The sequence below is a fragment of the Sorghum bicolor genome, chromosome 4 (assembly GCF_000003195.3).
Source record: "Sorghum bicolor cultivar BTx623 chromosome 4, Sorghum_bicolor_NCBIv3, whole genome shotgun sequence".
Taxonomy (NCBI): Eukaryota; Viridiplantae; Streptophyta; class Magnoliopsida; order Poales; family Poaceae; genus Sorghum; species Sorghum bicolor.
In genome coordinates this window covers 65,831,402-65,846,058 of record NC_012873.2, presented here as the reverse complement: position 1 = coordinate 65,846,058, position 14,657 = coordinate 65,831,402, and the positions used below count along the sequence as shown (strand labels likewise).

At 45.7% G+C, this 14,657-nt stretch overlaps 2 protein-coding genes across 3 annotated transcripts; both read right to left on the bottom strand.

The window, feature by feature from the left end:
• On the bottom strand, positions 659 to 4,799 carry LOC110434902 (E3 ubiquitin-protein ligase At1g63170-like). Of its 2 annotated transcripts, XM_021459819.1 has the most exons (6): positions 4,376 to 4,795; positions 2,831 to 2,899; positions 2,106 to 2,713; positions 1,849 to 1,974; positions 1,490 to 1,775; positions 659 to 1,412 (listed from the first exon to the last, which is right to left on the bottom strand). In XM_021459819.1, exons 3-6 carry the CDS (start codon positions 2,681 to 2,683, stop codon positions 1,197 to 1,199), a joined length of 1,206 nt encoding a protein of 401 aa, XP_021315494.1. In that variant the 5' UTR covers positions 2,684 to 2,713; positions 2,831 to 2,899; positions 4,376 to 4,795; the 3' UTR covers positions 659 to 1,196. The 2 variants fall into 2 exon arrangements, with proteins under 2 accessions (XP_021315494.1, XP_021315493.1); XM_021459818.1 differs by having other exon boundaries at positions 2,106 to 2,899; positions 4,376 to 4,799.
• On the bottom strand, positions 6,799 to 10,510 carry LOC8081958. The gene is made up of 6 exons (XM_021459618.1): positions 10,238 to 10,510; positions 9,109 to 9,414; positions 8,652 to 9,032; positions 7,990 to 8,107; positions 7,324 to 7,512; positions 6,799 to 7,247 (listed from the first exon to the last, which is right to left on the bottom strand). The coding sequence occupies exons 1-6, from the start codon at positions 10,508 to 10,510 to the stop codon at positions 6,799 to 6,801; spliced, it is 1,716 nt and encodes a 571-aa protein (XP_021315293.1).

Below are 14,657 nucleotides of genomic sequence, written 5' to 3'. Positions count from 1 at the left end.
AATCCTAACAAGATCCACGGATTGAAGTAGTGGGTATATGGGAGTGGTTTTTAGTCATGTTGCTTCCAATCTACCCGAAGTCTAAGGAGATGTTTGGTTGAGGTTGTTAAAGTTTAACTCCCAGGCATGTTTGGTTGAGGTTGCTGAGGTTGCTAAAGTTTAACTGGTACTATAGCATTTTCGTTTTATTTAACCATTAGTGTCCATCATACGCTCAAAAGATTTGTCTGGCAAATTACTCTGAAGCCATGTTTTTAGAGGGTGTTTTTTGGGGTGTTATAGTTTAAGCATTTTCATTGTATTTAACAATTAATGTCTAATCATAAACTAATTAGGCTTAAAAAATTCATCTCATAAATTACTCTATCATTGAATATACTATCATAATAAATTTATTTGAAGATATAAATTTACACATATTTTGTACAAATCTAATCAAAGTTTAAAAAAATTAACTAACACATATCTCATAACATCATCTATTTTTCGGATACAGGGAGTATATGCCACCTTTACCCGCTGGCACAGCCAGGTCAGTTCCAAACTCTGCCAATGCTTGTGTACCTAGTTTGATCAACAGCATCAGCGGGCACCTAAGAATATTCAACCAACGTGTCGTAGCAGCACCAACAAGGACTGACCGACTGAGACTACCAAATTTTAGTGTTTAATCATAACTTTGCACAAGTGAAAAAAGAAAGATTCATCTCCTATCATGTACAATTATAGCTCCATATCGAGCCTACCAATAGAAAATGGACATATTCAAACAGGTGACATCCGTTATTATTCATAGAGCTCTCAGCCTCATATCAAGCAGAAGCGCAGAACAGGCTCTTACCAGATTTTGTCATGAACTGAATTTCGTAACTTCAATTTCATGCATGAATCACTAGGATCACGTGATTAAAGAATCTCGCCTGCCTGCTTCACACTTGAAAGTAGGGACTCAAAAGAAGTCACGCAATGTCGTCAACAGAACAGAACATAAGGTGCAATCCACGATGTTGGGAAAACCTGGGTAGTATTGGCTTGTTGGATGACAGCGAGAATAGCTGTAACTTCTCCAAGATAGCAGTGATTAAAAAAAACTATGTGTCACTACATTCCATACATCAATCTCCAACTTTATACATGAAGACGGGGAGCCACAATCAGATGTATTCTTATGTGAAAAGCTGAGAGAGCAGACCAACCTAATGCATTTCGATCTCCTGCACAGGAATGGCGTTCTGATCTAATTGACGAGCATCAGAAGTACCAGACGAGCCCGCTATCTCAGATTTGCATAGAGGGCAAAGTGCATTTATCTTAAGCCATTTATCAACACAATCCTTGTGGAAACAGTGTGCACATGGAAGTTCACGGAGCTCATCATTGTGCGCATACTTTGCAAGACAAATGCAGCAAACCTGCAATACCAAAGAGTAATAAGAAAACAAATAAGTGATGATTAAAAAAAACTCCTAAAAATTCAAGATAGACGTACAGCGTCTTCAGCAGAAAGCGATCGCTCCTTGTCAGTCCCTGCAGCCACTATCCCTCCTTCTTGTCCTTCAGCTTCACTTCCTGAACCATGGCGGCGTTTCTTGGTTTTGAATTTATATGTAGGCAAAGCATTGATAGATTCTGAGGTAGCACCCCTTGTATTGTTTGTATCTTCTCTAAAACCCATAACAGATATAATGCAGGGAAGACAACAGCATATCATTGCACAGAGGATGAACGGCATGGCATACCCAATGCAACTGAAAGTGAGGAACACAATGCACAACCTGGTGGGAAGTAAAAGTTAGCAACAGGATAATGAGATGGCATCTCATCCATGGAAGAATAGTTTGCATTTACCTGTACAAGTTTGGTGCATCAGCAGCAGAAGAACGGCCACCGAATATCCACACGTTTCCAACAACAAACCAGACGGCAAAGAAACAATCCAGGGCCATCTTGAAGTGGTCAAACAGCGCATTAATCCTGCAGATGGCATAGTGCATTCATATTTAATGCATAGTCATTTAGCATAAATGAACAAAAACAAGTGACAGTCAATCATATTCATTGTAAATATCAATCCATTTTTTTACGAAAAAAGAAGGTAGGGGTACCTAGGATTAGCAAGCACAGCATTTCGTGCAGCATTTCTACGGCGTTCTGATGCACTTGCAGCATGAGTGGCTTCGTTTGAGTTGTTATGAGCAGACCCCTGAGGTGCATGTGCTGGTTCATGCTCACCATTTACAATATTACGGTGTATATAGCGCCAATAGAGATGTGGTAACGTGGCGAAACAACCAACAGTGTAACCTATAACCCACTCAAGTAATGGAGCTTGTGGGTGTTCCTTTCTTGACAGACAAAGAACAACAATGGCAGCTACAATCTGGCTCACATTGACGATAACTTCAATTGAAATCCACAGTCCAGAATTCAAAGGGCTTCTGTGCCGACGAACATAGTTATCATTTCTCCTAGTGCCTGAAGTCTGCCCTGCATTAGGTACGGCACCTATTGCTGATGGTGCCTGCAAGGCAGGTACTAGAGCTCTTGTTGAAGGCCTGTCCACGGGATTCAATTCTTCATGGTTCTCTCTACCAACACTACGAGAAACCGAAGCAGAAGGACCAATTTCCCTTGGAATATCAATTATGTGCTCAGGACCACTTACACCTGTTGCTTGCTCCATCCTCAGTGTCCGTACCAGTACGACCTTGAGCTAAGTAACGTGAGAGGCTGAGTTCATCAGCATTCAGGAGTAGACAAGAAAAGAAGCAAATTTCACATTTAGAAGATCTGCAGTCTTCCTCAAAAGGCAGGAAATATTTCTCTGTACCCAACAACAGAAGCTTCCAGATTTCAAATGAATCTTCAGGTATAGATCTCCAACTCCAAGATAGTTGCTCTGCGAGGCCACAAGGAAAAAAGAAACATTAGTCTGCGGTATGGACCGATAAAGAAACAAACAAATTTAATTACACATACTGAACCAATTCAGAAATATCATTCAAAATTCGATGGCATTATGAATATTTTCACAAGAAAATACCCAATTAGTTAGGTTGAAGACAAAATGGTTACCGAACATAATATGGCCAAGGCCCAAGAAATTAAAAAAAATATGGGCTAAATATATTGCCATAATAAGTACACTGCCTTTGTTTTTGAGTTAGGCTAAAATGGTTATATGTTCGTTTAACATGAGACCAGTAATTACTAATTAGTACATATAAAAGGCAGCAATAGAAAATTACAAATTGTGCATGATAGCATAATGACACTTTGGTCTATGGAATGGTATCAATTTTTTCGTTACAGCAACAACCAGTTGCTTAGCCAGGCTAACACAAGTTCACAACCACAAAAAAGTACAACTTTTCATTTGGGCTGAGAAGAGTTTAATACTTGAATTCTCAAGGAAGAATCAATGCACAAAACACTAGAAAGAAAAGAGTAACAAATAAGCTGGGGAAATACTGGAAAGCATATGGAGGCGTACTATTTTATTTTATAGGCGCCCAAACCAGTGAAGGGCAAATAAAATTAAAGAGTCTCATAAATAACGAAATAGGAAAATTCATGGGGGTAGGACAGATTGGTTCGATTCACCATATTAAAGGGTGCCATGTCTTTCTAAACCATTGAGCACATCCCATTAGTTTTTTTTTTTTTTTGGTACCAAGGCATTCCCTATTTACATTAACAATCAACAGGAATACAACATCAGAAGAGATGTTCAAGAAGCAAAGGATCCAGACAGTCCACCCTACTTGTCCATTTTTGTTTTATCTTCCTGCTCAGCCAAACTGATTCAGCCAACCTAGCAGAACGAAGGGGTCAGACAGAAGCCAACTCTAACAAAGGACAACTGACAGTTCAACCAACAAGTCTTACAACCACCCTTCTCACTCCATCCGAAGTCGAAACAAAACCTTCTTCCCTCCTCTGCTGCCCATAGCATCGATGGTCTAATTTATAACAGATCACTCGTAGCACCCACATCATCAAAATGTGGAGGTCTAATCTTATACCCAATCTACAAGACTGGTATCCCCAATCACTGGTAGATTGGCAGTCGAGAAGTGAACGACATTAGCTGCAGCCTCTATCCGACTGTGAACAGTACAGTTTTCACTGTCAGGATGCATCCACTACAACGACAATATAAATCTGAACATAAAAAAAAGTAAAAAAAAATGGACCCACAACAAACATATGAATTCGGACTACGCAGGAAAATTAAGACATAAACCACATCCAAGCAATTCAGTAACCTCGCGGGATCAAAGGAACACACGAACGAATTCGATGGAGCTATCAAGTGGCCAGATCTGGGAAAGGGGGGGGGACCGAAGAGGCCGGAGTCTGATGGGGGCCGAACCTGTAGGGGAATTCGTCGGTGGACGCGACGGCAGCAGTGGCCCACCCGTAGCAGGAGGGAGCAAGCGGGGGACGGCGCGCAGTCAGAACCGGAGCGAGAGCCGACGACCGCGTGCACGGAGCCTGCGCGCGTCAGACGAGACGGAAAAGGTAGACGGGGGTAAAGCCAACCCTAGCCCGGCGAGGTAGCACCAGATGCGCCCCACACACGGAGGGCGGCCGTGTTGATGGACACTGCGCGCGCGGCGGCGGCGCGCGGAGGCGAAGCGATCGGGGTCGGGGTCGGGGTCGAGGCGGGCGGCCGCGAGGAAGGAGTCGCCTTCCTCGCCTGTAGTGGGTCGGGGGAGAGCGGAGGAGGAAGAGGTGTTGGGGTTGGTGTGGCCGAGTGGCGACCAGGACGGCAGCAAGGGTTGTGCCGTCTCTCGTCTCTGTGACGGGGCGTCGGGGAATCGGGTCTCGGGAGGATGCCTTCGGGTCTCCGCAAAGCGAGAATCCGTCAGAGAGATGGGCCAGGCCGGCGATCCCAGCTGAAGCCAGTAAAGCTTCTTTTACTCCTGCGCGTGGCCTGCCGGCCCATATACAGCAGAAATCAACAAATCCTACGCTAACCTCGTTTTACCTCCTACTAGTAACTCCTCCAAAAATACTCCTCCTGTAGTGAAATATTCCCTCCAATCACAAAAGGATGCAACTATATAGCTTATGCGTTCCTCAGGAAAAAAAACAATATAGCTTATGCAAGTCAAATTAGCTTAATTTGACAAATTTTATGTATTAACATTTGTGTCTCCAATTAAATTTACTATGAAAATATATCTCATAATTAATGTAATGTTACTTATCTTGTATAATAAAAATTACTAATTTTTTGTAACTTTGGTTAAACTTCAATTGTTTGAATCCTCAAAAAGTGAGAATTGTATCCGTTTGTGCCTGAAAAGGAGTATAACAGATACAAAATATCAAAATTCATACAAAACACAAGATATTTTTGGTTCTTCTCTTCTATGTCTCTTTTGGCAGGAGCGATGGAGGTTTCTCTTAAAATTGGCGTCGCCAAAAATCAAACCTAATTGGTGAGGGGCAAGATGTTCTTTGTCATGCTCCTTGATTTATCTAAATATCGCTTGAACACCTTATATTTTAGGATTGGAGGAGTGTACTTTTAGTCGATTATTACAACAACTGCACCAACAATAAAATAAAAAATAATAGCTCTTTCATAAGATCCTGATCTTCTTCTTTTTGAAGAAGTGTTCAAAATCTCATTCAGTGTGTGGTCCTGAATACATCTGTATATATGAATAAATCTTTTGCTTATCGACACACTATCATTTCGGCTAAACCATATTGCCCAACATAGAGGCTAACTCCTACCAAGATTTGAACCTTTGTTTCATGTGTCACTCCATGTAACCAAGGATCGATATGTGCTAAATGTTATTAGGAGGGGATACCAGATTTTACATAGAATTTTTGCAATAAACTTTTTGATGGATGCATGATAACCATGTATGCAATGTCTGATTGACACAAATAATACGAAGGAGAAGGAGGAAAATAAGAAGAAAAGTAAGAATGATAATATTAATACTAATAATTATAAAAAAGAGCATTTCTTCCTTCAAATGTGGTCGTTGACTCTATATTGGTATGTTTTCTCTTCTTTTCCCTCGAGTAAGAGTTCTTATTAGATTTACCAAGAGTACCAGTTAGGAGTCTAACTGATTTATTATCCCATATGTGACAAGGTAATACGAGTTAGAATAGCGTGCACCTAGACATGAGTGGTCTAAGCTATACTTTCTGATGCAAGGGTATGCTTGCTAGTCCGTATCTATATTAAAGTAGGGAAATATCTGTCTCCATCACTCGGTCCATCATACTTCACTCCCATCAACCTTATTACAAGTAGAATTTATTATAGCCTCATGATTTAGGCCTTGTTTAGTTCCTGAACTATTTTGCAAAATTGCAAAATCCCAAAGAGAATGTTCAGCACACCAAAAACCTGACAACAACTTTTTTGCTTTTGCTGTTTACTTACCAAAATATTTTACAAAACTGCAAGTAATGCAGCTGCATTAAATGGTTGCCATGCAACCCCATGCACATGCAGGTTGACATTGATGCTGCTGTTCCACTGCTTGGCCACCATGCACAACATGCGTACATTGAATTATACACAAAATCACAGGCACTGTTCATGCACACTTTATTACAACAAAACTGTAATCATCCTATTACAACATTTATTTCCTATTACAACCACATAATGGGCTCAACAATGTTACAATAAACATCACAGCTCATATATGTCCTCAAACATTCACAGATACTCGCATGAATTCAAAACTGTCGTACAAAAATTACTCACAAACCTCTGCAATCAAATAAACAAACCTGTGAACAATAACTACACTTTTACGAACCAGTTGCTATAGCATAAGCAAGCGAGTCACGGAATGCAGCCATCGGGTTTGGACCATCTTCCACAACCTCAGGAGGTGGCTGATTCTCATACGCTTGTCGCGGCACATAGTTCTCATTATTGTCACACCTATTGAAGTGCTTATCTGGTATGCCACTGCTTCTCATAAAATTATGCAGGGCCATACATGCAACAATGATTTTGGACTGCTTGTGAGGTGCGTATGGAGGTATCTTTTGCAACATGCGCCACTTCATTTTCAAAACTCCAAATGCCCGCTCAATAACATTTCTAAGGCTAGAGTGCGCATAATTGAAGATTTCCTCTTTACCTTGTGGCTCCGGCCCGTCACGGAACTCCTGCAGATGGTACTTGTTGCCTTTGTAAGGAGCTAGGTACCCCTGCTTGTTAGCATAGCCCGAGTCCACGAGATAGTATTTCCCTGCATGAACAAACAAGCAGTTAGCCACACTGTCATCAACTATTAGAATCGGTCATGTGTATCAAATAGTCAGTACCTTGAGGTGGATGTGGGAACACAGCGCTATATGTTGTTGTCGAGTCATTGAACACTCTCATGTCATGAACAGATCCAGGCCAGCCAGCATTGACAAAGGTGAACCTCATGTCGAAGTCACAACAAGCCATGACATTTTGTGTAGTGATTCCCTTGCGGCACAAGTGCTGAACAAACATGTCATTTGGCACTACACATTGGACATGAGTACCATCTATAGCCCCTACGCAGTCCTTGAAGTGGGGATAAAACCTAGGATTTGTTAGCCTTGGATGCAATGTTCTAAACTCTGGGTCAACTGGCTTAATGATGTCTGCTGCTAGCTGCACAAGGCTATTCAAGACTCTGTTGAACATTTTTGAGACAGTCCCCAAGGACCTCTCAAACCTGTCCTCAGCTTGCCTAACAGACTGTGGTGCCCCAACCATCCATAAGAATATCCCTAGAGCCTCAAAAGAAGTCGACTTGGTAGTCGATTTCAAACCGTACTTATCACATAAAAGGTCATGCAAGGTAAAGAACATTGTAGGGGTCATTCTAAACATGTTGTAACATGACTTGTCACTGGCCGTTTTAGCATGAACCCATTCAATGTCACTCATTTTAGGAACTCTATACTCAGCTCTAGACAGGTACTTGTCACAATGCATTGCATATTGGTACATACCAAAGATGAACTCATCCTCCTCAGCATCTTCCATCATCTGGTCCAGCAACTCATCTTCTTCCTTCTCCAACTGCTGCAGCAACTCCTCCCTTCGTGCATCATACCAAGAACTCTTGGCCTGCCACATTTACAGCACAGAGTTGTCAGCATTTGGTTAAACACATTCAAGGTTACCAGAATGCCCCAAAGGTAGCATAGTAGCACATACAAATTCATAATGCAACAAAGAATGGTGATCAAACAAATTAGTACATTCAAAGGTCTTTCCAAACAAGTGACAACATAGAGTTCAGAGTTCTTGAAAAGAAAGAAATAAAACCACACACACGTACGCACTACAACATACAACGATAAACCAAAAGCATCGGCCCTCATCTCCAGCAAAAGGTTCTACACTGTCAGTGCAACTACTGTCAGTGGAACTACGGCGCCATTGCTACATGCATTAGATGGAAGGTGTTCTAGGGGTCCACCGGCGGAGGGTTGCTGGCGAGCTTCTGGATGATTCGTATCCTCACTGTCTCACTTGACGAAAGGAACAAATCCATCTGCGCTTCATTCTCTGCCAGAGCAAGGAGTCCGTCCAACAGGGCTGGCGTGTCTCGAGAAATGCCAAGCTCATGCTCAGCAATCCTAGATCACTCAGCTATTTTCCAGTTCACAGCTGTCCTTGCGGCTTCCTTGTCCTGTGCTTTTTTCTGCAGGGCATTCTTGTGAACCTCCAGCCTCTCTCTAGCAAGCTCCAAATGCGAGTTCATGTGCTGGTTCATGACCCTCGCGTATGTGTTCTTTGTCTTCTTGTTCGGGCTCGTAGCAGTTGTGCTAGTGCTTCCTGTCCTTTTGGTCCCAAGGCTCATAGGGGTACGGGTGTCCTCGTCATCTTGTCCTTCGTCATCAGATGAAACTTCATGCACTTGGGTTGTTGGACCAGCAGCTGGAACGTACGATGACGAGCCATCAACTGTGTTGCCGGCAAACATCTCGTCGAGCTGATCTAAGTACGGAGGCAGTCCATTTGACCTAATCTTCATGAACTCGGTTTCCTGCAGGCAGTGAAACAGTTAGATATTGTTGGAGATGTACAAGTGAATTCCAATGTATAGTCCATGAGACACATACCGTAGCGTTGTCGTTCCACCACTTGTCTGTAGCCTGGATGAACCCGTCAGCATCTATGTTAACTCCAGTGTGAGTACGTGCAAGGTTACAGAACCTCCACAGCTTCTTAAGGGTCCTCTGCTTGCCCTGCAATTGTTCCCTATCGTGCAGCAAACCTGTGGCAGCATAGTATCTACTGCTCAACCCCTTCCAGCCAAATTTGTTCATTTGGCCTCCAGGGCAATTCCCATAGTGCATCTCTAGAACATAGCACTCGCAGTACTTCGTTAGGTTATCGGTTGTCCAATTTGCTTTGCTCTTGTGGACCTAAACCGTGATAACCGAGAGCACAAATTATATATAACATGAATAACGTAATCTCATAATTGCAGAAGACTATGAGGGCAAATTCAACATGCACTGTGCAGATCGGTGGAAATTATATATAACATGAATCAAGGAACCTATAGTACAATTCAACATGCACTGTGGCGGCAGCGTTGTTCGCGGGGTTATATGTACTATACTAATGAATTCTGTAATATGTTGAACAGATGTGTCCTAATTCATTGATGGAACAGAAAACATGGGAAGCTTCACGGCAGATAACAGCAACAGAAAAAGGTATAAAAGGATAATGCTATAAATGCTGAAAAGACCATGCAAGAAATGTTTTGAGCTTATTCTCGAAGGAAAAAAAGGCATATAGCCCTCTCTTGTTGCTCCATTATTAGATATAAACGTGACTATGGATTATGGAAGCTCGTCAGTTCAGTAGAAAAGCCAGAACTCTTAGCTGCAATTTGCAAGGCAAGGGATAGGCAATAATATTTCAACAAAAAACAGCATGTCATGAACATCAGTTCACTCAGTCATGAATACAGCAAGAGAAAAAGGAACCTATACTAGTATACAACATGCAACATTTACAAAGATGGGGCGGGGTGTTTTGTACCTTCCCGGCCGATGCGTGTGCGCGGTGACCGCGTCCTCGGCCTCGTGATGGCGTGCGTGCAGATCGGGGGTTGCTGCCCCCGTCAGGCGACAGTCGGCCGCCGAAGCCGTCCTCGGCTGAAGGCTCAGTTGAAGGCGCTTGCCGAGGCGGGCGGAACAACGGACGCCGCGAACCGCCGACCGACGGAGCTCGAACGGGAGGCGGCATGAGGTCCCTGCTGCCGCGGAGATGCTCGGCGTAGTGGTCCACGTCTTCTGGCGCCCATTCCTCGCCAGCGTTGATGTCCAGGCCGTCGAACCCTAGGTGCGGGTTCGGGTAGGAGCTTGAACCAGCGCCAGAGCCGAAGGGGCTTGGACCGGAGGAGCCCCAGAAGTCCCGCGTCACGCCGCCGGCCCCAGATCCACTGTTGTGGCTCCGGTTGAAGGCACCCTGGTCGCCGTCGAAGCCACCGCTGCCATGCCCGGCCATGGTTCGCAAGGAACAGGCGAGGAGAGTACACGAGAAGGGTGGATCTACTGCTGGAACACGGACGCGACGGAGGAGAGCAAGGCGGCGGCCGAGGGCACGGACTGGAGGGACGAGAGCAGGGCTAGGGTTCGTGCGGGTGGCCGCGTATAACACCGCTCGCGGCCGGCCGTGGATGTTTGGGCGTGGATGTGTGCAGCAGGGAGGGGAGAGCGTCGCGGCGGAGGGAGAGGATAGCCTCGCGGCGGCGGAGGGAAGCAACGGGGGGAGAGGAGAGCGTCGCGGCGGCGGAGGGAAGGAACGCGAGAGAGGAGAGCGTCGCGGCGGGCGGTGTGCGCGGCGGGTGGGCGAATGCGGAAGGGTTAGGGTTTCACGCGGCGCCCGGGTAAAGAACGACCGCGCCCTGGAATTGGGCTGCCAGAGCCGCCGTTTCGGGCTGCGAAATTGGCCCAAAAAATTTCGGGCCCGTTTACTTCCAAAAGGCCAAATTGCAAATTTTTTTGCAATTCGGCCCAAAATTTCGGGAACTAAACAAGGCCTTAGTAGAAATAAGATTGACCCAAGCCCAATTAAATCTAACAAGATAGCTAGCTGTAGCCTCTATTTTGAACATACAATAAGGTTTATGTTTTGTCCACTAATAAAAGGTAGTAAAAGATATAAGGCAACCAAAATCAAATTGTGGAGACGTGATGGCCTGGCCTGCTGCGTGCTCTAATCCTATCCGCAAAGGTGGCCTGGCCTTTCGGCCTGGGGAATTCATGGCCGAAAGTTGAGCCTACATGGGAACGTGAAAAATGGGCCACAGCCTCACCAACGGATCCCGCGGCCCACCAGCACGCCGGAGACACAGGTCACTGAATGCTGTGCACTGTTGAGAGTGTTGGTCGCCTCACTAGTCCTGATCTACTCCGTCAGCCCAGCACAGCACAGCACCCACCAGTTCGACCATACTCCCCCCGTGGTTTCGGCGCCATGAAATCACTGGAGAACACTCTTTTTTTTTTGCGCTGGCAGCTGCTTCGCTGACTGCCGTCAGAAATCCGGCGGTAGCTTTTGCAGAAAAGCCGGCCCGTTACCAGTTGCTGAATCACGTCAGTTTGCAGGGCAGCAGCAGGGGAAATCTGACAAAGCCGATGGATGATGGTCGCGGCGGAGCCCAGCTTTTGACAAAGCCCCTCTTTTTCTAGTATCCGCCCAATCGAGGGCGGAAAGCATCGCGCTCGCGCGCCATCTCTGCCGGGACCATTCCTTTGTGCCCAAATGCGAGGCAGTGACTAGTGAGGCACCAACACTCTCAACAGTGCACAGCATTCAGGCAGGCTCCGCTCGGGACAGACGCCTCCAACCAAAGGTGATGTTGTCCCTTTGTTCTCGGCTCCTTGCCTCCTTTGATGTGGTAGTACCACAGTGTTAGTAGTTCTGAACGCAACTGGCATCCGCAGTAAAAATTCCCCCGGGTGCTCTCGAGATGACGCCTCCCCCGAGTAACCTGGGCGGCCAAACTGGGACGCTTGTTGTGCACCTGACCTGACCTGAAGTAAACAAAAGCTACGCTACCCCTGCCTGGCTTCCATTCCATCACCATCAGCAACCAAGTTGAGAGTGTGTGACCACAGGACGTCACTAGGCACCCAGCACAGCACGCCTCGTGCTTCAGTACTACAAGTTCCTTTCGACGGATCTAGCGTGAAGCTCACTCACTCACTGATGAGCATGAGCGCCGCCGCCGCCACCGCCTCCCCTCCCCCTTGCGATTCCGCGCGTGAAAAAGTGCCATCGGAACATACGGGTTCCCACGTGAGCATGTTGGCGGCGCCGATGCTCGTAGTGCACGGCACTGCATCCGTGGCCCTGCCGCGTTTGCCAATCCGAATCAGCCCGTCCAGGCCGACCCCTGGCGCCATGGTACCGGTGGTATACTTGTTGCCACTACCACTCATCAGGCATCAGCAGTGTACTCGTACGTCGATGCTACTGTAGTACGTCTATCTGTACCCATCGTCCCGTCCACACCTGGCAGCAAAAATGACAAATCCGCAAGACCTGTTGTCCGTCCGTCCGTCCGTACGCGGGCGGGGCCGTGCACGTCGGCGCGTCGCGATACTGGCCAGGTCCAGTGTTGTCGTCGTCGTCGGCCTCGCTGTCGCGCCTTGGCTGGCCGCCGGCTGGGCGAACGCCGCCGTGCGTGGCGTCGCGGGCACCCGGCGCCATCATCGCATATCGCTGCATTGAAGCCGAAAAGGCGCCTGGTTCCGTCGGCAACCGCGACGCTGCAGCCGAGGCTGATGGGTGCGTGGTAGGCCGTCCGGCCGGTGTCGTCGTTGACTTGTTGCTCCGGACCCGGAGAGAGCGACGGGTGCTTGCATGCATCGCCTGGCCGGGAACTGGGACTAGCTAAGCTAGGGAGGCCTGCTTGCGACGGCCAGTCGATCGATCGCCCCCACTGCTTTCCGTCGCGCAGCGCAACACCACCATGCCCATGCGTACATGATCTGGCCTGTGAGCTGTGTGCGTGTTGTCGAGGCCATGCATGACATAGTAATGATGACAGCCGCCGGGCCTTCATCATCATCACCATCACCCCGCGTCCACGTCAGCGCGAAAGTACTTTTCAATCCCACTGGAATTGTGATCAAGACAGTTACATCGACGTTGCTTTCTTGTTGGTTTCTGCAATGTCAAACGTGAAGCTGCAACGAAAAGGAGGGCGATGGAAAAAGAAGCAATATATATTAATCCCTTTTTCCTGTTCATTTATTATATTCGGAGCCGGTGAGAAAGCGAGCTTTTTCTAACGAAGACGGTGCTTGGGTGGAGGTTTTCAGCTAGCGGTCACTATACAAGTGTTGCGTATTGGCGTACGTACAATTTTTCAACTCTGGTGGGGACATTAAAAGATAAAAACTGTCATTCTAATTATGCCAGAAACGAAAAAACTGCTAACGAGTATAGGATGGAGTTCATGACATCGAAAGATATACATATAAAACGATATGCATATGCCGAAAGCAAGCCAGAGTCCCCAGCCCCTGACCAATAGGATTGATCGATAGATCTTATCGACTCGTGAAAAGCAAGTGCCATATCTCTATCATCCCATTTATCCATCGCTGTCTCTCGGTTCAGCTCGTAGCATCAAAGTTTTATGATAACATCTTTGTTTACTTCTAGTACTGGCACAGCTACGGCCCTCTTGCAAAATTTCTCATAGGAATAGCATTCCTTTGTTTTGCTGATGGTCATCGTTCGTTTGGAACGGAGGATTTTACATCTTCCCTAGTACGTCTGCTTCTGTGTTCTCGTGAATATCTGCTGCCGTCCTTTTCTTTGGATCGACATAATGCAGTTCCACGAAAACAAAGATGACAAAAAAAAGTACTAGTAATACACGCATGATAACATGGCTCAATTTGTCGCCGAGTAGTCAAATTTCTAGCTAAGTAAGTAGCACAATATTCTTTTCTGATTGTACGTACCAAACTTAGCTAGCTAGCTTCGGTTAGTTATATCCTCAGGCTACGCTAGGTTTTTTCCCCGTGGATTTGTACCACAAGAAGATCGTATATGAACCTTCTGGTGCAGTCTTTACCGGTGCCGGAGTGTGAACGAGAACTCGCTTTCTGTTGATTAGTGACAAGTGGTTAAAATAAGCAATGTCTAAAGAGACCTCTTTTTCTGCTGCTGGTGTGCAAAGCAGCTCACCTTTAATTTGGCATACATGCATGCCTCTGGTCATCATAATAAGGCCTTGTTTAGTTCGCAAAAAATTTCAAGATTTCTCGTCACATAGAATATTAGATCGTATGTATGGAGCATTAAATACAGATAAAAATAAAAACTAACTGCACAATTTACCTGAAATTTGTGAGATGAATCTTTTGAGCCTAGTTACTCCGTGATTGGATAATGTTTGTCAAATAAAAACGAAAGTCCTACATTAGCCAAAAAAAACTAAAATTTTGCGAACTAAACAAGGCCTAAAACTATAAAAGTAATGTAATAGTACAGTGGTGATTCTTCTTAGAGGCGGGTAGCAATACATTGGCGTGCATTTAGTAAGTAAATGGCAGTTAGCTAGCCTAACATATCACCATCCAGAACTTTACCACAAAGAAATAGTCTGCGTGGCAATCAGCTGGTGGATTAT

Excerpts from the sequence above, each read along its gene's own strand:
- LOC8081958 (XM_021459618.1), bottom strand. The coding sequence starts at position 10,510 with ATGGCCGGGCATGGCAGCGGTGGCTTCGACGGCGACCAGGGTGCCTTC. Across the intron at positions 9,033-9,108 it reads GGTGGAACGACAACGCTACG|GAAACCGAGTTCATGAAGAT; the intron begins GTATGTGTCTCA and ends CACTGCCTGCAG. Across the intron at positions 7,248-7,323 it reads GTTCCCACATCCACCTCAAG|GGAAATACTATCTCGTGGAC; the intron begins GTACTGACTATT and ends TTGTTCATGCAG.
- LOC110434902 (XM_021459818.1), bottom strand. The coding sequence starts at position 2,683 with ATGGAGCAAGCAACAGGTGTAAGTGGTCCTGAGCACATAATTGATATT. Across the intron at positions 1,975-2,105 it reads GCTGTGCTTGCTAATCCTAG|GATTAATGCGCTGTTTGACC; the intron begins GTACCCCTACCT and ends TGCCATCTGCAG. Across the intron at positions 1,413-1,489 it reads CGCTTTCTGCTGAAGACGCT|GTTTGCTGCATTTGTCTTGC; the intron begins GTACGTCTATCT and ends TTGGTATTGCAG.